The 27,785-nt window shown below is 42.7% G+C and overlaps 1 protein-coding gene across 1 annotated transcript in view; it reads right to left on the bottom strand.

Moving 5' to 3' along the window:
- The window catches only part of LRIG2 (leucine rich repeats and immunoglobulin like domains 2), a 175,912-nt gene that overhangs the window by 68,646 nt on the left and 79,481 nt on the right, over positions 1–27,785 (bottom strand). Inside the window, exons 7-8 of the mRNA XM_053706656.1 lie at positions 20,376–20,519; positions 9,578–9,721 (exon numbers count right to left, since the gene is read on the bottom strand). Of these exons, the coding sequence (XP_053562631.1) occupies positions 9,578–9,721; positions 20,376–20,519 (288 nt within the window). The remainder of the gene's footprint in view (positions 1–9,577; positions 9,722–20,375; positions 20,520–27,785) is intronic.

Here is a 27,785-nt window from a genome sequence, read left to right as displayed (position 1 = left end):
CAAGGCAACAACAATGTATGAAAAACAGATGGAATCGATCCTCGATCTTAAAGGACCATAAGATGGCTAGATCTAAGTCCAGCATCCAAGCTAACAGAATGGATTCTCTGCAAAGAACACTAAGGACCAACGTGACCCTTCTTTTTAAGAGGAATCAGAATCCCCCATAGGAAAAGACAGAGACGACGTGTCCCCAAGACACCTAATCCATCTACCGATGAATGCACAGTCACTGAACGCTCCAAAGGGCAGAGTGGCGGCAGACCCAAAAAGCACCCCCCCCCCCCCCCGTGGAGTCTACCACAGGAAATAGGAGAAAAGTCAAGACAGACCATCCAGAGCCCAACAGAAAAAGGGGTAAGATCTGTGAGAGACAGCCTCTCAAGCCCCCACAACACATGGCAGCAAAGCAACCAACGTGCAACCACCATGTGCCGAGCAAAGGTCCGCAAATGCGGAGACAAAAAAAAAAAGGTCTAGAGTCAAATCCTAGACCTAATGAGGCCAATAGGGCAAAAAAAAAAAAACCTAAGAAAAGAAGGCCCAGAAGCCCATCCACAGGTACCCAATCTGCCAACAATTCCAAACTCCCTAAGGAGAACAATGGAATCCATCCTGCCCTAACACCCAAGGGGATAACAGTGACTTAAGGATAGCCAGAACTTAGAACGACAAAACCCTAGACTCCCCTCCCAAACCTACGATGAGATCCAAGAAGAAGGGGTCAGATTCCACTAGTCAGGACCTAGGGCCACACGCCTCAAACCGGCCCAAAAAGCTGGCATACTAACTCGTCGAGGAAAAGAAAGACCTCGAAACGCAAGTACAGAAGAACCCAGGATATGGGCTGCATGTATTATCGCAGTATAAGTCCAAGAAGAAAAACCCGGACCAGTAGTCACAAGGCATGGGATACAGAGAACCGAGCACACCTCGGTTCCTGACCCCAAAGGGGCAGCAGAAACGACCAAAACACCAGTGGCAACACCAAAGAAAACAGGGTGAGCTGCAACTTCCAAGATCCCATCAGAGCATCAAAAGCTTCCATAAGCGGAGGTAGTAGCAACCAGCCACCTCAGCAGGACCAGACCTATACTAGCCACCCGGCGGCACCTAGTCTCTAGGAGAACCACCAAGGGCAGCCCAAAAAGGCCAGAACCGCACCCCTCAGGCCTATGAAAACAGACAACAAAAACATAATTTATGCTTACCTGATAAATTCCTTTCTTCTGTAGTGTGATCAGTCCACGGGTCATCATTACTTCTGGGATATTAACTGCTCCCCTACAGGAAGTGCAAGAGGATTCACCCAGCAGAGCTGCATATAGCTCCTCCCCTCTATGTCACTCCCAGTCATTCGTCCAAGGACCAACGAGAAAGGAAAAGCCAAGGGTGAAGTGGTGACTGGAGTATAAATTAAAAAATATTTACCTGCCTTAAAAACACGGCGGGCCGTGGACTGATCACACTACAGAAGAAAGGAATTTATCAGGTAAGCATAAATTATGTTTTCTTCTGTTAAGTGTGATCAGTCCACGGGTCATCATTACTTCTGGGATACCAATACCAAAGCAAAAGTACACGGATGACGGGAGGGATAGGCAGGCTCTTTATACAGAAGGAACCACTGCCTGAAGAACCTTTCTCCCAAAAATAGCCTCCGATGAAGCAAAAAAGTGTCAAATTTGTAAAATTTGGAAAAAGTATGAAGCGAAGACCAAGTTGCAGCCTTGCAAATATGTTCAACAGAGGCCTCATTCTTGAAGGCCCAAGTGGAAGCCACAGCTCTAGTAGAATGAGCTGTAATTCTTTCAGGGGGCTGCTGTCCAGCAGTCTCATAAGCTAAACGAATTATGCTACGAAGCCAAAAAGAAAGAGAGGTAGCGGAAGCTTTTTGACCTCTCCTCTGCCCAGAGTAAATGACAAACAGAGAAGACGTTTGTCGGAATTCCTTAGTTGCCTGCAAGTAAAATTTTTGAGCCCGGACTACATCCAGGTTGTGCAGTAGACGTTCCTTCTTCGAAGAAGGATTTGGGCACAAAGAAGGAACAACAATCTCTTGATTGATATTCCTGTTAGTAACTACCTTAGGTAAGAACCCAGGTTTAGTACGCAGGACTACCTTATCCGAATGAAAAATCAAATAAGGAGAATCACAATGTAAGGCTGATAATTCAGAGACTCTTCGAGCCGAGGAAATAGCCATTAAAAATAGAACTTTCCAAGATAACAACTTTATATCAATGGAATGAAGGGGTTCAAACGGAACGCCCTGTAAAACATTAAGAACAAGGTTTAAACTCCATGGTGGAGCAACAGTTTTAAACACAGGCTTAATCCTGGCCAAAGCCTGACAAAAAGCCTGGACGTCAGGAACTTCTGACAGACGTTTGTGTAACAGAATGGACAGAGCTGAGATCTGTCCCTTTAATGAACTAGCAGATAAACCCTTTTCTAAACCTTCTTGTAGAAAAGACAATATCCTAGGAATCCTAACCTTACTCCAAGAGTAACCTTTGGATTCACACCAATGTAGGTATTTACGCCCAAATCTTATGGTAAATCTTTCTGGTAACAGGTTTCCTAGTCTGTATTAAGGTACTAATAACTGACTCAGAAAACCCACGTCTTGATAAAATTAAGCGTTCAATTTCCAAGCAGTCAGCTTCAGAGAAGTTAGATTTTGATGTTTGAAGGGACCCTGTATCAGAAGGTCCTGTTTCACAGGTAGAGACCAAGGCGGACAGGATGACATGTCCACCAGGTCTGCATACCAAGTCCTGCGTGGCCACGCAGGTGCTATTAGAATCACTGATGCTCTCTCTTGTTTGATTCTGGCTATCAATCGAGGAAGCAACGGGAAGGGTGGAAACACGTAAGCCCTCCTGAAGTCCCAAGGTGCTGTCAGAGCATCTATCAGGACTGCTCCTGGATCCCTGGATCTGGACCCGTAACGAGGAAGCTTGGCGTTCTGTCGAGACGCCATGAGATCTATCTCTGGTTTGCCCCAACGTCGAAGTATTTGGGCAAAGACCTCCGGATGAAGTTCCCACTCCCCCAGATGAAAAGTCTGACGACTTAAGAAATCCGCCTCCCAGTTCTCCACTCCCGGGATGTGGATTGCTGACAGGTGGCAAGAGTGAGACTCTGCCCAGCGAATTATCTTTGATACTTCCATCATAGCTAGGGAGCTTCTTGTCCCTCCCTGATGGTTGATGTAAGCTACAGTCGTGATGTTGTCCGACTGAAACCTGATGAACCCCCGAGTTGTCAACTGGGGCCAAGCCAGGAGGGCATTGAGAACTGCTCTCAATTCCAGAATGTTTATTGGCAGGAGACTCTCCTCCTGACTCGATAGTCCCTGAGCCTTCAGGGAATTCCAGACGGCACCCCAACCTAGAAGGCTGGCGTCTGTTGTTACAATTGTCCAGTCTGGTCTGCTGAATGGCATCCCCCTGGACAGGTGTGGCCGAGAAAGCCACCATAGAAGAGAATTTCTGGTCTCTTGATCCAGATTCAGAGAAGGGGATAAGTCTGAGTAATCCCCATTCCACTGACCTAGCATGCACAGTTGCAGTGGTCTGAGGTGTAAGCGTGCAAAGGGTACTATGTCCATTGCCGCTACCATTAAGCCGATTACCTCCATACATTGAGCCACTGACGGGTGTTGAATGGAATGAAGAGTGCGGCAAGCACTTTGAAGTCTTGATAGCCTGTCCTCTGTCAGGTAAATCTTCATTTCTACAGAATCTATAAGAGTCCCCAGGAAGGGAACTCTTGTGAGTGGAACGAGTGAACTTTTCTTTTCGTTCACCTTCCATCCATGTGACCTTAGAAATGCCAGCACTAACTCTGTATGAGATTTGGCAGTTTGAAAGCTTGAAGCTTGTATCAGAATGTCGTCTAGGTATGGAGCTACCGAGATTCCCCGCGGTCTTAGTACCGCCAGAAGAGCACCCAGAACCTTTGTGAAGATTCTTGGCGCTGTAGCCAATCCGAATGGAAGAGCCACAAACTGGTAATGCCTGTCTAGGAAGGCAAACCTTAGGTACCGGTAATGATCTTTGTGAATCGGTATGTGCAGGTAAGCATCTTTTAAATCTACAGTGGTCATGTACTGACCCTCTTGGATCATAGGTAAAATTGTCCGAATAGTCTCCATCTTGAACGATGGAACTCTTAGGAATTTGTTTAGGATCTTTAAGTCCAGGATTGGTCTGAAAGTTCCCTCTTTTTTGGGAACCACAAACAGATTTGAGTAAAACCCCTGTCCCTGTTCCGATCGTGGAACTGGATGGATTACTCCCATTAACAAGAGCTCTTGTACGCAGCGTAGAAAAGCCTCTTTCTTTGTCTGGATTGTTGACAATCTTGACAGATGAAATCTCTCTCTTGGAGGAGAGTATTTGAAGTCCAGAAGGTATCCCTGAGATATTATCTCTAGCGCCCAGGGATCCTGAACATCTCTTGCCCAAGCCTGGGCGAAGAGAGAAAGTCTGCCCCCCACTAGATCCGATCCCGGATCGGGGGCCCTCAATTCATGCTGTTTTGGGGGCAGCAGCAGGTTTCCTAGTCTGCTTGCCCTTGTTCCAGGACTGGTTAGGTTTCCAGCCTTGTCTGTAGCGAGCAACAGCTCCTTCCTGTTTTGGTGCAGAGGAAGTTGATGCTGCTCCTGCTTTGAAATTACGAAAGGAACGAAAACTAGACTGTCTAGTCTTGGCTTTGGCTTTGTCCTGAGGCAGGGCATGGCCTTTACCTCCTGTAATGTCAGCGATAATCTCTTTCAACCCGGGCCCGAATAAGGTCTGCCCTTTGAAAGGTATATTAAGCAATTTAGACTTAGAAGTAACATCAGCTGACCAGGATTTTAGCCACAGCGCGCTGCGTGCCTGAATGGCGAATCCTGAATTCTTCGCCGTAAGTTTAGTAAGATGTACTACGGCCTCCGAAATGAATGAATTAGCTAGTTTAAGGACTCTAAGCCTGTCCGTAATGTCGTCCAGAGTAGCTGAACCAATGTTCTCTTCCAGAGACTCAATCCAGAATGCCGCTGCAGCCGTGATCGGCGCAATGCATGCAAGGGGTTGCAATATAAAACCTTGTTGAACAAACATTTTCTTAAGGTAACCCTCTAACTTTTTATCCATTGGATCTGAAAAAGCACAGCTATCCTCCACCGGGATAGTGGTACGCTTAGCTAAAGTAGAAACTGCTCCCTCCACCTTAGGGACCGTTTGCCATAAGTCCCTTGTGGTGGCGTCTATTGGAAACATTTTTCTAAATATCGGAGGGGGTGAGAACGGCACACCGGGTCTATCCCACTCCTTAGTAACAATTTCAGTAAGTCTCTTAGGTATAGGAAAAACCTCAGTACTCGTCGGTACCGCAAAATATTTATCCAACCTACACATTTTCTCTGGTATTGCAACTGTGTTACAATCATTCAGAGCCGCTAACACCTCCCCTAGTAATACACGGAGGTTTTCCAGTTTAAATTTAAAATTTGAAATATCTGAATCCAGTCTGTTTGGATCAGAACCGTCACCCACAGAATGAAGTTCTCCGTCCTCATGTTCTGCCACCTGTGACGCAGTGTCTGACATGGCCCTAATATTATCAGCGCACTCTGTTCTCACCCCAGAGTGATCACGCTTACCTTTTAGTTCTGGTAATTTAGCCAAAACTTCAGTCATAACAGTAGCCATATCCTGTAATGTGATTTGTAATGGCCGCCCAGCTGTACTCGGCGCTACAATATCACGCACCTCCCTCTGAGCGGGAGATGTAGGTACTGACACGTGAGGCGAGTTAGTCGGCATAACTATCCCCTCGTTGTTTGGTGAAATTTGTTCAATTTGTACAGATTGATTTTTATTTAAAGTAGCATCAATACAGTTAGTACATAAATTTCTATTGGGCTCCACTTTGGCATTGCAACAAATGACACAGGTATCATCTTCTGAATCAGACATGTTTAACACACTAGCAAATAAACTTGCAACTTGGAAATACAATTCAATTAGAATAATATTAAAATGTACTGTGCCTTTAAGAAGCACAGAAGATCTATGACAGTTGAAAATTAATAAATTGAAACAGTTATAGCCTCAATCCTTGTAAACAACACAACTTTAGCAAAGGTTTAATCCCATTAGCAAAGATAACAATTTCTGAAAGCAGGAAACAAATTACAGAATAAAAGTTTTTATTTCAGTCAAACTATAATTCTCACAGCTCTGCTGAGAGAAATTACCTCCCTCAAAATAAGTTTTGAAGACCCCTGAGCTCTGTAGAGATGAACCAGATCATGCAGGGAATACAATGAGTTGCTGACTGAAATATTTGATGCATAGTAAAAGCGCCCCTCCCCCACACACACAGCAGTGAGGGAGAACAGAAACTGACAGAAAAAACAGATTTAAGCAACTGCCAAGTGGAAAAATGGTGCCCAAACATTTATTCACTCAGTACCTCAGCAAATGAAAACGATTTTACATTCCAGCAAAAACGTTAAACATAATCTCTAGTTATTAAACAGCTTTATGTCTTTCTTACAGTGTAATTCTAGTGAAGTACCATTCTCCCAGAATACTGAAGTGTAAAGTATACATACATGACATTATATCGGTATGGCAGGATTTTCTCATCAATTCCATTGTCAGAAAATAAAAACTGCTACATACCTCTATGCAGATTCATCTGCCCGCTGTCCCCTGATCTGAAGTTTACCTCACTCCTCAGATGGCCGAGAACAGCAATATGATCTTAACTACTCCGGCTAAAATCATAGCAAAACTCTGGTAGATTCTTCCTCAAACTCTGCCAGAGAGGTAATAACACACTCCGGTGCTATTTTAAAATAACAAACTTTTGATTGAAGATATAAAACTAAGTAAAATCACCATAGTCCTCTCACACGACCTATCTAGTTGCTGGGTGCAAGAGAATGACTGGGAGTGACATAGAGGGGAGGAGCTATATGCAGCTCTGCTGGGTGAATCCTCTTGCACTTCCTGTAGGGGAGCAGTTAATATCCCAGAAGTAATGATGACCCGTGGACTGATCACACTTAACAGAAGAAAACAAGTGAACCAGTAGGTCCCACCGGACCAGCCAGGCACAACATGCGTCACTAACAATTAACAGTGCACACACCAACTCTGGATGAAACCTGGGAACGACTTCCTTGGAAGAACTAAATCCAAGCAATCCCAGAATTCCTGTAGGAAAAGAAGATAAAGTAAATAAATCCTACTCAGATAAAATAAACAAGGGCACCCAAAGGCATCTGCCCAGAAGGAACTATGTCTAAGCTCACAATAGACTGACCGGAGATAAGACTATCCCCATTAATCTATACCGAAGAACTGTGCGAAGTCCCCAGATGATAAAGAAAAAGATCCCCCAATAGGTCAAAAAGACGTTGTAGTAGGACAAGCAGCCGCACAATCCTATAACTAAAAGCACAACAAGGGGGAACAATCACCCCCGGGGGAATATTAAAGTGCCATTCATGGTCTGAACACCGGGGATAGGCAGGCACCTAACTGCAAGAAAACCTTGGGATCTTGCAGACAAATCAGAGCCAATAAAATATTACAACGAAAATGTCCCGCCATCTCCAGGGGAAACAATCCACCCTGCACGTTGGAGACAAAGTCCGGGTCACCTGCAAAAGCAAAAGGAGTGTGCGATTGGGAAGGCGCCTCTTGAGGAACAGAGCTCCCGGTGGCCGATGACTCAGCAGACACAAGGTCCCCCGAGGGACCCTGCAAACCATGCAGGCACAAGAAAGGTAGACTTGCGACAAGGGGGCCAAAAGACAATCCTTGTCCGAGGACGACTCAGAATCTGATAAGACAATTGTCCCAGCATCAGAATCCTCCATGGCTAGGACTAATATAAACGCACAATATTGGAAAAACGACTGGCACCTGAAACACAATGGCTGGGGCACTCACCACCTACTATGAACAGACCTCAGCGGAGCAGACTCTTTCCTCTGTCGCCACTCAGTCAGGAATGCAGAAGGGAAAAAACCCAGCGAAATCCAAAAGCGTGCCACCGAAAGGCGGCAAAACTAGGCCTACATAAAGGGATATGCAAGTCTAAACCAACAGGCGAATACTCATAACCCGAAGGTTTTTAGTCCTAGGCCGTGCAAATCACAAGCCCCAAAAAAGCCACTATGCACCAAATAGAGTAACGCCTCATGTCTCAGCCACAGAGTCCGTACACACATACCTAATGCAGGTTAAATCACATAAGAAACATAAGAGACCCCTTCCCGATTCACCAATCCACCCTAAGGAGGAAATATCCCTTGATTCCAAGATCTGTACCTCAGTGACGCCCATACTATACTGTCATAATAAATCACATTACAGACAATGTAATAAAACGAAACGATCTTACCAGAATCTATGCCGTGGAGCAGGAACACAGCCCTTCATGTGTGACGAATAGTGGCAGCGCCTCCGTCATGGACTCAAGAAGACAGCAGGTAGCTAAGCGAAGTTAGACAACGTCAAGCGCTGAAAGGAGCTGTTATAACGAGTCAGGATGGTGTTGCAGGGGAAGCTCCCACTGCATCTCCTGACTAACTTTCGCCCAAGCCCTCCACGAGAGGCTAACAGGACTACTAAAAACTCCTGTCCTATGTCAAAGGGTAGCACCCTCCATAAGAGACATATTAACAATAAATATAAAATAAAATAAAACTTCTGACAATTCTCTGCCAACCTCCTGGGACAAAAGGCAAAGAATGACTGGGGGAGAGGGGAAGTGGGAGGAGTATTTAAGCCTTTGGCTGGTGGGTCTTTGCCTCCTCCAGGTTCTAAGTAATGAATGCGGCTGTGGACTCTTTCCCATTAGGAAGAAAAATTATATATATTTTTTCTATACACATACATATATATACATGCTAAAAAATTTAGCAGTAAGTGTGAGAGTGCACTTATAATAACCTGTCTGTATTATATTTAAACTCTTGTGGTAACTAATAATACATAGCACAAGCAGTCAAACTGGATATGTATCGAAGAATAGTTGCTACCCAAATGCAAACATCAAATTGAATGCAGTGAAAGCAAGATTAAAAAAAATGGCGGCACTCATGGCTAAGTGGAGGCAAGGAATAACCTCAATACTATGCTTATAAAATGTATTTAGTATTAAATGTCAATTTAAATATTATTTGATTAAGCTAAATCCTGGGCGGCGTACTACATGGACATTAGTCTTCACAAATAAATAACATGGATGGATTTAGTACTAGCGCGAGTGTAGAAATGCTGTACTGAATAAATTGTACTCAAATTAAAATGCTCTATACGATGGAATATAAATAAATATATATTTTCTTTTTTCAAGAAGAGTAAACAAATTGAACAAACCTGTAGGTCTTGCCACTGTACAATATTTTATTAATTATAGAGTAGTTATTTAATATACGCAAAAACAAGGTAAAGTATCAATAATACAACTTTAAAAAAATATATTTTCAGTTTTGTTCCTGAATAGGGGCGGAGTTTAGCTTACACAGTACAAGCATTTTATAAAATGTTACGCCACTTACAGTGTGACAAGACTTGAGAGTCCTTTAAAAACCCCTTCAGCAACATGATTTATTCTGTTGTCTCCCAAGTTCAGTTTTTCCAGTGAGATCAGACCAACAAATGCAAACTCATCTAAACGATTCAGCTGGTTAAATGAAAGATCTCTGGGGAAAGTGAGAAGAAAAAAAAGAATCAGCAATGAAGTCAGTACAAGCGGGAACAATAAAATAACACCTTTGCATTTGTTTGTATAGGGAAGAGGGGATTGAATACCAATGTAGTGTTTTTATAGAGACATCTTCAAAAGGGACAGTTTTCTCCAGATTTGTTTTTGTTTATCCCTTGTTTACCCATTCCCCAGTTTTGCATAACCAACATGTTTATATTAATTACTTTTTACCTCTGTAATTACCCAATATCTAAACCTCTGCAGACAGCCCCCTTATTTCAGTTCTTTTGACAGACTTGCATTTTAGCCAATCAGTACAGACTCCACGGGTGTGAGCACAAGGTTATCTATATGGCACACGTGAACTAGCACTATCCAGCTGTGAAAAACTGTCAAAATGCAGTGAGATAGGAGGCTGTATCCAAGGGCTTAGAAATTAGCATAAGCATACCTAGGTTTAGATTTCAACAAATACCAAAAGAACAAAGCATATTTGATAAAAGTAAATAGGAAAGTTGTTTAAAATTGCATGCCCTATCTGAATCATGAAAACAGAATTTATGTTTACCTGATAAATTACTTTCTCCAACGGTGTGTCCGGTCCACGGCGTCATCCTTACTTGTGGGATATTCTCTTCCCCAACAGGAAATGGCAAAGAGCCCAGCAAAGCTGGTCACATGATCCCTCCTAGGCTCCGCCTTCCCCAGTCATTCGACCGACGTAAAGGAGGAATATTTGCATAGGAGAAACCATATGATACCGTGGTGACTGTAGTTAAAGAAAATAAATTATCAGACCTGATTAAAAAACCAGGGCGGGCCGTGGACCGGACACACCGTTGGAGAAAGTAATTTATCAGGTAAACATAAATTCTGTTTTCTCCAACATAGGTGTGTCCGGTCCACGGCGTCATCCTTACTTGTGGGAACCAATACCAAAGCTTTAGGACACGGATGAAGGGAGGGAGCAAATCAGGTCACCTAGATGGAAGGCACCACGACTTGCAAAACCTCTCTCCCAAAAATAGCCTCAGAAGAAGCAAAAGTATCAAATTTGTAAAATTTAGAAAAGTGTGCAGTGAAGACCAAGTCGCTGCCTTACATATCTGATCAACAGAAGCCTCGTTCTTGAAGGCCCATGTGGAAGCCACAGCCCTAGTGGAATGAGCTGTGATTCTTTCAGGAGGCTGCCGTCCGGCAGTCTCATAAGCCAATCTGATGATGCTTTTAATCCAAAAAGAGAGAGAGGTAGAAGTTGCTTTTTGACCTCTCCTTTTACCAGAATAAACAACAAACAAGGAAGATGTTTGTCTAAAATCCTTTGTAGCATCTTAATAGAATTTTAGAGCGCGAACAACATCCAAATTGTGCAACAAACGTTCCTTCTTTGAAACTGGATTCGGACACAAAGAAGGCACGACTATCTCCTGGTTAATGTTTTTGTTAGAAACAACTTTCGGAAGAAAACCAGGTTTAGTACGTAAAACCACCTTATCTGCATGGAACACCAGATAAGGAGGAGAACACTGCAGAGCAGATAATTCTGAAACTCTTCTAGCAGAATTGCAACCAAAAACAAAACTTTCCAAGATAATAACTTAATATCAACGGAATGTAAGGGTTCAAACGGAACCCCCTGAAGAACTGAAAGAACTAAATTGAGACTCCAAGGAGGAGTCAAAGGTTTGTAAACAGGCTTGATTCTAACCAGAGCCTGAACAAAGGCTTGAACATCTGGCACAGCTGCCAGCTTTTTGTGAAGTAACACAGACAAGGCAGAAATCTGTCCCTTCAAGGAACTTGCAGATAATCCTTTCTCCAATCCTTCTTGAAGAAAGGATAGAATCTTAGGAATTTTTACCTTGTCCCAAGGGAATCCTTTAGATTCACACCAACAGATATATTTTTTCCATATTTTGTGGTAAATTTTTCTAGTTACAGGCTTTCTGGCCTGAACAAGAGTATCAATAACAGAATCTGAGAACCCTCGCTTTGATAAGATCAAGCGTTCAATCTCCAAGCAGTCAGTTGGAGTGAGACCAGATTCGGATGTTCGAACGGACCTTGAACAAGAAGGTCTCGTCTCAAAGGTAGCTTCCATGGTGGAGCCGATGACATATTCACCAGGTCTGCATACCAAGTCCTGCGTGGCCACGCAGGAGCTATCAAGATCACCGATGCCCTCTCCTGATTGATCCTGGCTACCAGCCTGGGGATGAGAGGAAACGGCGGGAATACATAAGCTAGTTTGAAGGTCCAAGGTGCTACTAGTGCATCTACTAGAGTCGCCTTGGGATCCCTGGATCTGGACCCGTAGCAAGGAACCTTGAAGTTCTGACGAGAGGCCAGCAGATCCATGTCTGGAATGCCCCACAGTTGAGTAATGTGGGCAAAGATTTCCGGATGGAGTTCCCACTCCCCCGGATGTAATGTCTGACGACTCAGAAAATCCGCTTCCCAATTTTCCACTCCTGGGATGTGGATTGCAGACAAGTGGCAGGAGTGAGTCTCCGCCCATTGAATGATTTTGGTCACTTCTTCCATCGCCAGGGAACTCCTTGTTCCCCCCTGATGGTTGATGTACGCAACAGTCGTCATGTTGTCTGATTGAAACCGTATGAACTTGGCCTTTGCTAGCTGAGGCCAAGCCTTGAGAGCATTGAGTATCGCTCTCAGTTCCAGAATATTTATCGGTAGAAGAGATTCTTCCCGAGACCAAAGACCCTGAGCTTTCAGGGGTCCCCAGACCGCGCCCCAGCCCATCAGACTGGCGTTGGTCGTGACAATGACCCACTCTGGTCTGCGGAAGCTCATCCCCTGTGACAGGTTGTCCAGGGACAGCCACCAACGGAGTGAATCTCTGGTCCTCTGATTTACTTGTATCGTCGGAGACAAGTCTGTATAGTCCCCATTCCACTGACTGAGCATGCACAGTTGTAATGGTCTTAGATGAATGCGCGCAAAAGGAACTATGTCCATTGCCGCTACCATCAAACCTATTACTTCCATGCACTGCGCTATGGAAGGAAGAGGAACGGAATGAAGTATTTGACAAGAGTTTAGAAGTTTTGTTTTTCTGGCCTCTGTCAGAAAAATCCTCATTTCTAAGGAGTCTATTATTGTTCCCAAGAAGGGAACCCTCGTTGACGGAGATAGAGAACTCTTTTCTACGTTCACTTTCCATCCGTGAGACCTGAGAAAGGCCAGGACAATGCCCGTGTGAGCCAATGCTTGAGGAAGGGACGACACTTGAATCAGAATGTCGTCCAAGTAAGGTACTACTGCAATGCCCCTTGGTCTTAGCACCGCTAGAAGGGACCCTAGTACCTTTGTGAAAATCCTTGGAGCAGTGGCTAATCCGAATGGAAGTGCCACGAACTGGTAATGCTTGTCCAGGAATGCGAACCTTAGGAACCGATGATGTTCCTTGTGGATAGGAATATGTAGATACGCATCCTTTAAATCCACCGTGGTCATGAATTGACCTTCCTGGATGGAAGGAAGAATTGTTCGAATGGTTTCCATTTTGAACGATGGAACCTTGAGAAACTTGTTTAGGATCTTGAGATCTAAGATTGGTCTGAACGTTCCCTTGGGAACTACGAACAGATTGGAGTAGAACCCCATCCCTTGTTCTCCTAATGGAACAGGATGAATCACTCCCATTTTTAACAGGTCTTCTACACAATGTAAGAATGCCTGTTTTTTTATGTGGTCTGAAGACAATTGAGACCTGTGGAACCTCCCCCTTGGGGGAAGCCCCTTGAATTCCAGAAGATAACCTTGGGAGACTATTTCTAGCGCCCAAGGATCCAGAACATCTCTTGCCCAAGCCTGAGCGAAGAGAGAGAGTCCGCCCCCCACCAGATCCGGTCCCGGATCGGGGGCCAACATCTCATGCTGTCTTGGTGGCAGTGGCAGGTTTCTTGGCCTGCTTTCCCTTGTTCCAGCCTTGCATTGGTCTCCAGGCTGGCTTGGCTTGAGAAGTATTACCCTCTTGCTTAGAGGACGTAGCACTTGGGGCTGGTCCGTTTCTACGAAAGGGACGAAAATTAGGTTTATTTTTGGCCTTGAAAGACCTATCCTGAGGAAGGGCGTGGCCCTTGCCCCCAGTGATATCAGAGATAATCTCTTTCAAGTCAGGGCCAAACAGCGTTTTCCCCTTGAAAGGAATGTTAAGCAATTTGTTCTTGGAAGACGCATCCGCTGACCAAGATTTTAACCAAAGCGCTCTGCGCGCCACAATAGCAAACCCAGAATTTTTCGCCGCTAACCTAGCCAATTGCAAAGTGGCGTCTAGGGTGAAAGAATTAGCCAATTTGAGAGCACGGATTCTGTCCATAATCTCCTCATAAGAAGGAGAATTACTAGTGATCGCCTTTTCTAGCTCATCGAACCAGAAACACGCGGCTGTAGTGACAGGGACAATGCATGAAATTGGTTGTAGAAGGTAACCTTGCTGAACAAACATCTTTTTAAGCAAACCTTCTAATTTTTTATCCATAGGATCTTTGAAAGCACAACTATCTTCTATGGGTATAGTGGTGCGTTTGTTTAGAGTAGAAACCGCCCCCTCGACCTTGGGGACTGTCTGCCATAAGTCCTTTCTGGGGTCGACCATAGGAAACAATTTTTTAAATATGGGGGGAGGGACGAAAGGTATACCGGGCCTTTCCCATTCTTTATTTACAATGTCCGCCACCCGCTTGGGTATAGGAAAAGCTTCGGGGGGCCCCGGGACCTCTAGGAACTTGTCCATTTTACATAGTTTCTCTGGGATGACCAAATTCTCACAATCATCCAGAGTGGATAACACCTCCTTAAGCAGAGCGCGGAGATGTTCCAACTTAAATTTAAATGTAATCACATCAGGTTCAGCTTGTTGAGAAATTTTCCCTGAATCTGAAATTTCTCCCTCAGACAAAACCTCCCTGGTCCCCTCAGACTGGTGTAGGGGCCCTTCAGAAACAATATCATCAGCGTCCTCATGCTCTTCAGTATTTTCTAAAACAGAGCAGTCGCGCTTTCGCTGATAAGTGGGCATTTTGGCTAAAATGTTTTTGATAGAATTATCCATTACAGCCGTTAATTGTTGCATAGTAAGGAGTATTGGCGCGCTAGATGTACTAGGGGCCTCCTGTGTGGGCAAGACTGGTGTAGACGAAGGAGGGGATGATGCAGTACCATGCTTACTCCCCTCACTTGAGGAATCATCTTGGGCATCATTTTCTCTAAATTTTGTGTCACATAAATCACATCTATTTAAATGAGAAGGAACCTTGGCTTCCCCACATTCAGAACACAGTCTATCTGGCAGTTCAGACATGTTAAACAGGCATAAACTTGATAAAGTACAAAAAACGTTTTAAAATAAAACCGTTACTGTCACTTTAAATTTTAAACTGAACACACTTTATTACTGCAATTGCGAAAAAGTATGAAGGAATTGTTCAAAATTCACCAAAATTTCACCACAGTGTCTTAAAGCCTTAAAAGTATTGCACACCAAATTTGGAAGCTTTAACCCTTAAAATAACGGAACCGGAGCCGTTTTTATATTTAACCCCTTTACAGTCCCTGGTATCTGCTTTGCTGAGACCCAACCAAGCCCAAAGGGGAATACGATACCAAATTACGCCTTCAGAAAGTCTTTTCTATGTATCAGAGCTCCTCACACATGCATCTGCATGTCATGCTTCTCAAAAACAAGTGCGCAATACAGGCGCGAAAATGAGACTCTGCCTATGATTAGGGAAAGCCCCTAGAGAATAAGGTGTCCAATACAGTGCCTGCCGGTTATTTTACAAAATTCCCAAGATTAAAATAATTCCTCAAGGCTATGGAGTATAAAATATGTTTATATATAAATCGATTTAGCCCAGAAAATGTCTACAGTCTTAAAAAGCCCTTGTGAAGCCCTTATTTACTGTCTGTAATAAAAATGGCTTACCGGATCCCATAGGGAAAATGACAGCTTCCAGCATTACATCGTCTTGTTAGAATGTGTCATACCTCAAGCAGCAAAAGTCTGCTCACTGTTCCCCCAACTGAAGTTAATTCCTCTCAACAGTCCTGTGTGGAACAGCCATCGATTTTAGTAACGGTTGCTAAAATCATTTTCCTCTTACAAACAGAAATCTTCATCTCTTTTCTGTTTCAGAGTAAATAGTACATACCAGCACTATTTTAAAATAACAAACTCTTGATTGAATAATAAAAACTACAGTTAAACACTAAAAAACTCTAAGCCATCTCCGTGGAGATGTTGCCTGTACAACGGCAAAGAGAATGACTGGGGAAGGCGGAGCCTAGGAGGGATCATGTGACCAGCTTTGCTGGGCTCTTTGCCATTTCCTGTTGGGGAAGAGAATATCCCACAAGTAAGGATGACGCCGTGGACCGGACACACCTATGTTGGAGAAAGTTTAATTTTTGACTAGACTGTCCCTTTAAAGGGGCAGCACCTCTAGCTTTTGTGTAAAAACAATGCTTCCCCCAAACTCCCTAGAAATGCATTTTCTGTAGCCTGCAAAAGAAATAGCTAGTTTAGGAAGTTTGCAACATTTAGAAAACCTAGGTTATATAATTTGATTTTTATTTTATTTTTTTAAAATATACCCAAAGGCACAAAGTGTTCAATTTGCATTGAACACCACATAACTTTATTTACTTTCTGCATATTTATTGCCTGATAAAGTAACCATTTTTAAGAAGCAAAATATGCCTATTAGGCTTACAGGTTTGATTAAACTGTGAGCACCAACAGTAATGATCAGGCAGCAAGTACATTTTGATTATTCTCCACCAAAATCACTTCATATTGAAGCCAAGTATGTTTTGGAGACACTTAGCTAGACTAGCCCAGTAATACTTGACAGCCATAAAAATATGTAGTACAACGCAATCAAGTTGTTACAAACAGTCATGCTGCTTAATGCATTTCAGAATGATTAAGCAGCACACACAAAATATGAATTCTACAAATATTTGCATATGCTTTAAATCATTGTACATAAGGTAAGGAAACACACTCCCCATCCTATTTACCATATATATATATATATATATATATATATATATATATATATATATATATATATATATATATATATATATATATATATATATATATATAGTCTTAGATAAAAAAATGATCAGCACATTGCTGTGCCTTTGTCAAACAAATACAAGAGACCTAAAAATAATTATTTTTAGGACTCTGGTTGCATCTGTTTGATATTTGAAAAAGGCACAGCAATGTGCCGAAACGTTATATATATATATATATATATATATATAAACACACACATACATATATATATATACATACACACACATAGGTGGACCTCGGTTTACAACGGTTCAATTTGCACCGTTTCAGAATAACAACCTTTTTTTCCAGTCATGTGACTGCTATTGAAAAGCATTGAGAAGCAGTGCATTGATTAAAATAACCAGTAGGTGGAGCTGTCCGCTTGTTTTGCAGCAAAGATATGCAAGTCAAGCAAGCTGAAATTAATAAGTTTAACCAGACCTGATCTATCGAGCAGCTTTCATAGGAACAAGATCTTCCTGTCTATAAATCAGTCCAGATTGGAATGTATAGAAAGAACTGTTTGCAGAAAAATGCAAGTAAAGTCTGTGCTGTGTGATTATTTTATTAGGTTTATAATGCTGTTTAGCAAATGTTTTTGTTCATTTAACTTAGTTTAATTATATAACTCCCTTACTTCCTATTGACTTACATTATAAACTGGGTTTCAATTTACAACCATTCTTTCTGGAACCTAACCCCGGCGTAAACTGAGGGCTAACTGTGTGTATATATATATATATATATATATATATATATATATATATATATATATATATATATATATATATATATATATATATATATACACACATATATACACACACATATATATATATATATATATATATACACACACACACACACACATACATACATACACACACACATATAAATGCACACAGTATCTCACAAAAGTGAGTACACCCCTCACGTTTTTGTAAATATGTTATATCTTTTCATGTGACAACACTGAAGAAAGGACACTTTGCTACAATGTAAAGTAGTGGGTGTACAGCCAGTATAACAGTGCAAATTTGCTGTCCCCTCAAAATAACTCAACACAGCCATTAATGTCTAAACCGTGAGTACACCCCTAAGTGGAAATGTCCAAATTGGGCCCAATTAGCCATTTTCCCTCCCCGGTGTCATGTGACTCGATAGTGTTACAAGGTCTCAGGTGTGAATGGGGAGCAGGTGTGTTAAATTTGGTGTTATCGCTCTCACACTGGTCACTGGAAGTTGAACAAGGCACCTCATGGCAAAGAACTCTCTGAGGAACTGAAAAAAACAATTGTTGCTCTACATAAAGATGGCCTAGGCTTTAAGAAGATTGCCAAACCCTGAAACTGAGCTGCAGCACGGTGGGTAAGACCATACAGCGGTTTCACAGGAGAGGTTCCACTCAGAACAGGCCTCGCCATGGTCAACCAAAGAAGTTGAGTGCACGTGCTCCGCGTCATATCCAGAGTTTGTCTTTGGGAAATAGGTGTATGAGTGCTGCCGGCATTGCTGCAGAGGTTGAAGGGGTGGGGAATCAGCATGTCAATGCTCAGACCATACGCTGCACACTGCATCAAATTGGTCTGCATGGCTGTCGTCCCAGAAGGAAGCCTCTTCTAAAGATGATGCACACGAAAGCCTGCAAACAGTTTGCTGAAGACAAGCAGACAAAGTTAAAGTGAAGGTTAATTTTACTCTATCTGAAGACATGAGTAAATCCATTTTTAATATTACAAGCTGATTGCTAAGTTTATTTTTCAATTAATATCATGATTATTTTTACATCATTATCTTCCTACCATTTCTGTGTATGCTCCTCCCCACCTATATTGCCGGACTTTCGATGCTGTGACGTAGTGGTCCCACCCGCTCTATATGTATCTCCCAAGCGCATGCACGACCTTCGTTTAAACTGCGCATTCGCAAATCGTCGTCTCATCAACTTCTGATCATGTGATAGTCTACAATATCCTGCACCAATGCGCATGCGTTAAGGCATACATGCGTAGTACAGCGATGGTCTTCACACTCCGTAACAAATACTGATACGTCATGTGGGTAGTCCTACTGAGATTGATTACGCTTGCGCAAAAAGGGAGCGCGCATCGAGTCCAAGATGGAGAATATCAAAGTAACGCGTGCGCAGTTTAAAAAGGAAGTGGGTGACGTGGATCGACGGCCGCCTAACGGCCAGAATTTCAATTGGATGTTAGGAGAACGTGATCACGAGTTAAATTTTTTTTTAGAAAACGGGTTGAATCGGATAAGCTAGAAATACTTATTTATTACGGTGATAACTTCTTAAATCGATAATTGTTTAAGAGATGATGAATGAAACTCATACTAATTTTAGTCAAAGAATATAATTCAGGATCGAGAAACAGGTAACTTAACCTTCACTTTAATGGATTACTGGAACATGCCCTGTGGTCCGATGAGAACAAGATAAACTCATTTGGTTCAGATGGTGCCAATCGTGTGTGGCAGCAGCCAGGTGAGGAGTACAAAGACAAGTGTGTTTTGCCTACAGTCAAGCATGGTGGTGGGAGTGTCATGGTATGGGCCTGCATGAGTGCCGACGGCACTGGGGAGCTACAGTTCATTGAGGGAACCATGAATGCCAACATGTACTGTGAGATACTGAAGCAGAGCATGATCCCCTCCTCCCTTCGGAGACTGGGCCGCAGGGCAGTATTCCAACATGATAACGACTCCTAACACCTCCAAGACGATCACTGCCTTCCTAAAGAAGCTGAGGGTAAAGGTGATGGACTGGCCAAGCATGTCTCCAGACCTAAACCCTTTTGAGCATCTTGTGGGGCATCCTCAAACGGAAGGTGGGGGAGCGCAAGGTATCTAACATCCACCAGCTCTGTGATGTCGTCATGGAAGAGGACTCCAGTGGCAACCTGTGAAGCTCTGGTGAACTCCATGCACAAGAGGGTTAAGGCAATGCTGGAAAATAATGGTGGCCACACAAAATATTGACACTTTGGGCCCAATTTGGACATTTCCACTTAGGGGTGTATTCACTTTTGCTGCCAACGGTTTAGACATTAATGGCTGTGTGTTGAGTTATTTTGAGGGGACAGCAAATGTACACAGTTATACAGGCTGTACACTAACTACTTTACATTGTAGCAAAGTGTCATTTCTTCAGTGTTGTCACATGAAAAGATATAATAAAATATTTACAAAAATGTGAGGGGTGTACTCACTTTTGTGAGATACTGTGTGTTATATAAATATATATATATATATTTTACACACATACATACTGTACATACACACACACACAGATATACACACACACAGACACACAGATATACACACACACACAGATATATACATACACCATAAAATCTATAAACAAAACTGTACCACAAATCACTGGGGGACAAATAGTTACGGTATGAGATATTAGCATATTGTTTTTCAACTAGCCACAATAAGTATGGCACCCAGATGCAGGAGAGATCCAGAGATGAATTATTGCACAATAAAGCTGGTTCCACCAATACACACACCAAGAGGAATGCCTCTGAATACTTACAGATCCAAGAGTTTCTGGCAGAACTCCCATGCATCTGGACTGATCCTGTGAACTGCGTTCTGACTGATGTATAGTTCTTGCAAGGATCTCAAACCATAGAGCCAACCTTTGTTAATGTCTGTTATATTATTGTGTTCTAATTCCCTGTAAAAACAGAAGAGGGGACAAACACTAAAAGGGAGAACTGGGATTTATAAAAATGAATGTGTTCGCACAGCTGTGCTGTGTAATGTAGGAGGCTGTATGTAGAATATATAGTTGACAGAGTTACATGAGAAGCAGATGCATTATGGGATGATCAAAAATAACATTTTTAAGAAGATGTAGCTGGATTTAGAAAATGAACAACTAAAATTCAGTTCTATGTACAAACAAGAACACAGAATTATGTAGATCAACACATGCATAAAGAAACATGATACACACTGATAAAAGCTATTGGCAGATAGGAAATATGAAAAATCTAATATATAATTAGAGAGGCTTGTCACAAACAGTACACATACAATGTTCTAGAAGCAACCTGTTACACTCCAGTCACTGAAAGCACACAAGTCAAGGGTGCAGAACATAAGATATTATGAAAATAAGCGAATAGCAAGAATAAAATGAATATACAAGAGGCGCTGGGTGCTGTGCTGAAGAAATACTACAAACTGACCCAAGCATGCCAGCTTATTTTTTTAAATCAGATTTGATATTTAAGAATGAACACTGAATTATAATAAAATCTGCAAAACTGTTTGTTAAACCAGATACAAATGGGAGAAGAATGACACCTAAAATATGAGTAATTCTTGTTGTAGTTGTGAGTGCCAATAAAGAGAGTCACATGGTGTGAGTGCCCATGGTGTACACGGTAATAGTAGTTAATATTTTGAACATAAAGTCAAAATTAATTTTCAGTTTACTTCAGTTCAAAAATTAATTTCTTGCTCTCGGAATCCTTTGCTAAAGCTTTGTTGCTTTTCATGACAACACACCTAGGTAGGCTCAAGAACGTGCATGAGTCTTCAACACTTTATTGCAGCAGTGTTTGTATTAATGTCCCACATATACTTCTCAAGACGTGCTCCTGAGCCTACATCAGTATGCTATAATGGAAAAGAGTTAAGTTTCAACAAATGATACCAACAGAAAGTACATTTCATAATAGAAGTAAAAAAAGGTGTATCACAGACTTGACGTCCCCCAGAGAAGCACAACAAGCGTGTATTATAGAATTACAATTTTATTATCAAGCATTATCGGCCAAGAAACGTGTTGCTGTTTTTAACATGCTTTGATAAATTTTTAATTCTATAATACAAGTTCCTGTTGAGCTACGTTCCTTCTGCTTATTGTGCTTCAATGGGGGCACGTCAAGTCTGTCATCCACATTTGCATCTTCTTTCTACGGACACTGGATTACCGGTGACTACTGAGGTTCCTGTTTGGGAGGTCCCGTCCATAATGTGGGTGGTCGGCCCTTCTGTGAAGGAGTGGCGTTTGCTGGAGACAGGAGTTGAGCCTGCCGGGCAGTTCGGACGTCTCGGCTTGCTGTGTGCCCTTCTTACATGCGAGTGTTCACCCCGCAATTTGCTTATTAACTCACTTGAGAGCAGCTGTTCTACACCATGATTTGCCTCTGCTTTATTCTTTTAGGATGATGTTTTTACCATTTGTGATCGCAGTGCTGCCCTGACGCTAAATTTGTTTGCCGGGTTTAATTTATATATTCTCTTTTATATTTATTGTGTTTCACTGTTCGCCCCCTTTACAGTCGTTGATTTACGATACTATTATGATAAAAGAAGTAAATAATTTATGAAAGCTTTAACCTGATAAATTAATTTCTTTAATGGTGGCGAGAGTCCACAAGCTGTTACTGATGGGATATACATTCCTACCACGAGGAGGTTTTCCAAACCTCAAATGCCTATAAATACCCCTCCCACCTACCTCAGTTTAACGTATAGCCAAGTTTGTGAGGTGTTTAAGAAGCTAAAGCATAAAAAAGAGGAGCAGGAACAAAAGATGTGCTTTAAACAAAAAAAATCATAACCCCAAAAAATGGTATAATTTAGTAAAAGGTATGAAAAGAAGAACAAGTGGCCGCTTTGCAGATTTTATAAACTGAAGCTTCATTCTTGAAAACCCAAGATGTTAATTAGCAAAGTTCTAAAACTGAGGTATGTGTGAGGAGTATTTATAGGCATTTGAGGTTTGGGAAACTTTTCCTCCTCCTGGTAGGAATTTATATCCCATCAGTAACAGCTTGTGGACTCTCGCCACCTATATGAATGAAAGTTAACTTTTAAAAGTGAGTGGGCTACCTGAATTATGCAATTTTCGCTTTAGCTGGTTGTGCTTTTAACATTGTGCCTAAAAATGTTGCCCGTCACTTAGAGGCATTGTAATATTTGACTGCAAGCAATTAAACCTGTCCATATGATTGCTCATCTTCTAGGACGCCGTCTGTGTTCAAGTTTTGCATGGCACAATCATTCTACCATGATATGGAGATCAAAATGCACATTAGCAATTCACTATTATAGACAGAAAAACAAAATTTATGCTTACCTGATAAATTTATTTCTCTTGTGGTGTATCCAGTCCACGAGTTCATCCATTACTTGTGGGATATTATCCTTCCCAACAGGAAGCTGCAAGAGGACACCCACAGCAGAGCTGTCTATATAGCTCCTCCCCTAACTGCCACCCCCAGTCATTCGACCTAAGACGAGCAAGAAAAAAAGGAGAAACTATAGGGTGCAGTGGTGTCTGTAGTTTAAAAAAAACACAAAAAACACCTGCCTTAAAATGACAGGGCGGGCCGTGGACTGGATACACCACAAGAGAAATAAATTTATCAGGTAAGCATAAATTTTGTTTTCTCTTGTAAAGGTGTATCCAGTCCACGGGTTCATCCATTACTTGTGGGATACCAATACCAAAGCTTTAGGACATGGATGAAGAGAGGGACAAGGCAGGAACTTAAACGGAAGGCACCACTGCCTGTAAGACCTTTCTCCCAAAAATAGCCTCAGAAGAAGCAAAAGTATCAAATTTATAGAATTTAGAAAAGGTATGAAGCGAAGACCAAGTCGCCGCCTTACAAATCTGTTCAACAGAGGTCTCATGTTTAAAAGCCCATGTGGAAGCTACTGCTCTAGTAGAATGAGCTGTAATTCTTTCAGGAGGCTGCTGGCCAGCAGTCTCAAAAGCTAAGCGTATTATACTTCTTAGCCAAAAAGAAAGAAGTTGCCGAAGCCTTTTGGCCTCTCCTCTGTCCAGAGTAGACATCAAACAAAGCAGATGTTTGACGAAAATCCTTCGTAGCTTGTAAATAAAACTTTAAAGAACGAACCACATCAAGATAGTGTAATAGACGTTCCTTCTTTGAAGAAGGATTAGGACATAGTGAAGGAACAACAATCTCCTGATTGATATTCTTATTAGATACCACCTTAGGAAGAAACCCAGGTTTGGTACATAACACTACCTTATCTGCATGGAAAATCAGATAAGGGAAATCACATTGTAAAGCAGATAACTCCGAAACTCTTCGAGCCGAGGAGATAGCTACTAAAAACAGAACTTTCCAAGATAAAAGCTTAATATCTATGGAATGCAAAGGTTCAAACGGAACCCCTTGAAGAACTTTAAGAACTAAATTTAAACTCCATGGCAGAGCAACAGGTTTAAACACAGGCTTGATTCTAACTAAAGCCTGACAAAACGCCTGAACGTCTGGAACCTCAGCCAGACTGTGCAAAAGAATAGACAGAGCAGAAATCTGTCCCTTTAAGGAACTAGCTGACAAACCCTTTTCCAATCCTTCTTGGAAAAAAGATAATATCCTAGGAATCCTGACCTTACTCCATGAGTAACCCTTGGATTCACACCAATGAAGATATTTACACCATATCTTATGATAGATTTTCCTCGTGACAGGCTTTCGAGCCTGAATTAAGGTATCAATGACCGATTCGGAAAAACCACGCTTTGATAGCATCAAGCATTCAATCTCCAAGCAGTCAGACGTAGAGAAATTAGATTTGGATGTTTGAAGGGACCTTGAAGTAGAAGGTCCTGCCTTAGCGGCAGAGTCCATGGTGGAAAGGATGACATGTCCACCAGATCTGCATACCAAGTCCTGCGTGGCCACACAGGGGCTATCAAGATCACCGAAGCTCTCTTCTGCTTGATCTTGGCAATCAGACGAGGGAGCAGAGGAAACGGTGGAAACACATAAGCCAGGCTGAAGGACCAGGGCGCTGCTAGAGCATCTATCAGCGCTGCCTTGGGAACCCTGGGCCTGGACCCGTAACAAGGAAGCTTGGCGTTCTGACGAGACGCCATGAGATCCAGTTCTGGTTTGCCCCAAAGTTGGATCAACTGGGCAAATACCTCCGGATGGAGCTCCCACTCCCCCGGATGAAAAGTCTGCCGACTTAGAAAATCCGCCTCTCAATTCTCTACTCCTGGGATATGGATAGCTGAGAGATGGCAAGAGTGAACCTCTGCCCATAGAATTATCTTTGAAACCTCCAACATTGCCAGGGGGCTCCTTGTACCCCCCTGATGGTTGATATAGGCTACAGTCGTGATGTTGTCCGACTGAAATCTGATGAACCTGACCGCAGCTAGCTGAGGCCAAGCCTGAAGAGCATTGAATATCGCTCTTAGTTCCAGAATGTTTATCGGAAGGAGGGCCTCCTCCTGAATCCACGAACCCTGAGCCTTCAGGGAGTTCCAGACTGCACCCCAGCCCAGAAGGCTGGCATCTGTCGTTACTATAGTGCATTCTGGCCTGCGGAAACTCATTCCCTTGGACAGATGGACCCGAGATAGCCACCAGAGAAGAGAATCCCTGGTCTCTTGATCCAGATTTAGTAGAGGGGACAAATCTGTGTAATCCCCATTCCACTGATTGAGCATGCAAAGTTGCAGTGGTCTGAGATGTAGGCGGGTAAACGGAACTATGTCCATTGCCGCTACCATTAATCCGATTACCTCCATACACTGAGCCACTGACGGACGAGAAATGGAATAAAGAGAACGGCAGGAAGTTAGAAGTTTTGACAACCTGACCTCTGTCAGATAAATCTTCATTTCTACTGAATCAGAGTTCCTAGGAAGGAAACTCTTGTGAGAGGTGAGAGAGAACTCTTTCCTTCGTTCACCTTCCACCCGTGAGACCTTAGGAATGCCAGAACAATGTCCGTATGGGACCTGGCGATTTGAAAAGTTGACGCCTGTATCAGGATGTCGTCTAGGTAAGGGGCTACTGCTATACCCCGCGGTTTTAGAACCGCCAGAAGGGACCCTAGAACCTTCGTAAAGATTCTTGGTGCCGTGGCTAACCCAAAGGGAAGAGCCACAAACTGGTAATGCCTGTCTAGGAAGGCGAACCTGAGAAACTGATGATGATCCCTGTGTATCGGAATATGTAGATAAGCATCCTTTAAATCCACGGTAGTCATATATTGACCCTCCTGGATCATAGGGAGGATGGTTCGAATAGTCTCCATCTTGAAGGATGGGACCCGGAGAAATTTGTTTAGGATCTTGAGATCCAAGATTGGTCTGAAAGTTCCCACTTTCTTGGGAACTATAAACTGATTTGAATAGAAGCCCTGCCCCTGTTCCTCCTTTGGAACTGGGTGGATAACTCCCATAACTAGTAGGTCTTGAACGCAATGTAAGAATGCCTCTCACTTTATCTGGTTTGCAGATAATTGTGAGAGATGAAATCTCCCCTTTGGAGATGAAGCTTTGAAATCCAGAAGATATCCCTGGGAAACAATCTCCAGAGCCCAGGGATCCTGGACGTCTCTTGCCCAAGCCTGGGTGAATAGAGAAAGTCTGCCCCCCACTAGATCCGGTCCCGGATCGGGGGCTACTCCTTCATGCTGTCTTAGAGGCAGCAGCAGGCTTTTTGGCCTGTTTCCCCTTGTTCCAAGCCTGGTTAGGTCTCCAGACTAGCTTGGACTGGGCAAAATTTCCCTCTTGTTTTGTAGAAGAGGAAGATGAAGCTGCGCCACTCTTGAAGTTTCGAAAGGAACGAAAATTAGTCTGTTTGGTCCTTAACTTGTTGGACCTATCCTGGGGAAGGGCGTGGCCTTTTCCTCCAGTAATATCAGAAATGATCTCCTTCAGTCCAGGCCCAAATAGGGTCTGCCCTTTGAAGGGGATATTGAGAAGTTTAGACTTTGAAGTGACATCAGCTGACCAGGATTTAAGCCATAGCGCCCAACGTGCCTGAATGGCAAAAACAGAATTTATGTTTACCTGATAAATTACTTTCTCCAACGGTGCGTCCAGTCCACGGCGTCATCCTTACTTGTGGGATATTCTCTTCCCCAACAGGAAATGGCAAAGAGCCCAGCAAAGCTGGTCACATGATCCCTCCTAGGCTCCGCCTTCCCCAGTCATTCGACCGACGTAAAGGAGGAATATTTGCATAGGAGAAATCATATGATACCGTGGTGACTGTAGTTAAAGAAAATAAATCATCAGACCTGATTAAAAAACCAGGGCGGGCCGTGGACCGGACACACCGTTGGAGAAAGTAATTTATCAGGTAAACATAAATTCTGTTTTCTCCAACATAGGTGTGTCCAGTCCACGGCGTCATCCTTACTTGTGGGAACCAATACCAAAGCTTTAGGACACGGATGATGGGAGGGAGCAAATCAGGTCACCTAGATGGAAGGCACCACGGTTTGCAAAACCTTTCTCCCAAAAATAGCCTCAGAAGAAGCAAAAGTATCAAATTTGTAAAATTTGGTAAAAGTGTGCAGTGAAGACCAAGTCGCTGCCTTACATATCTGATCAACAGAAGCCTCGTTCTGGAAGGCCCATGTGGAAGCCACGGCCCTAGTGGAATGAGCTGTGATTCTTTCAGGAGGCTGCCGTCCGGCAGTCTCATAAGCCAATCTGATGATGCTTTTAAGCCAAAAAGAGAGAGAGGTAGAAGTTGCTTTTTGACCTCTCCTTTTACCAGAATAAACAACAAACAAGGAAGATGTTTGTCTGAAATCCTTTGTAGCATCTAAATAGAATTTTAGAGCACGAACTACATCCAAATTGTGCAACAAACGTTCCTTCTTTGAAACTGGATTCGGACACAAAGAAGGCACGACTATCTCCTGGTTAATGTTTTTGTTAGAAACAACTTTCGGAAGAAAACCAGGTTTAGTACGCAAAACCACCTTATCTGCATGGAACACCAGATAAGGAGGAGAACACTGCAGAGCAGATAACTCTGAAACTCTTCTAGCAGAAGAAATTGCAACCAAAAACAAAACTTTCCAAGATAATAACTTGATATCAACGGAATGTAGGGGCTCAAACGGAACCCCCTGAAGAACTGAAAGAACTAAATTGAGACTCCAAGGAGGAGTCAAAGGTTTGTAAACAGGC

The sequence above is a fragment of the Bombina bombina genome, chromosome 3 (genome assembly GCF_027579735.1).
Source record: "Bombina bombina isolate aBomBom1 chromosome 3, aBomBom1.pri, whole genome shotgun sequence".
Lineage (NCBI taxonomy): Eukaryota > Metazoa > Chordata > Amphibia > Anura > Bombinatoridae > Bombina > Bombina bombina.
Note: the sequence above shows the minus strand (reverse complement) of the source record. Positions and strands in the feature narration are given on the sequence as shown.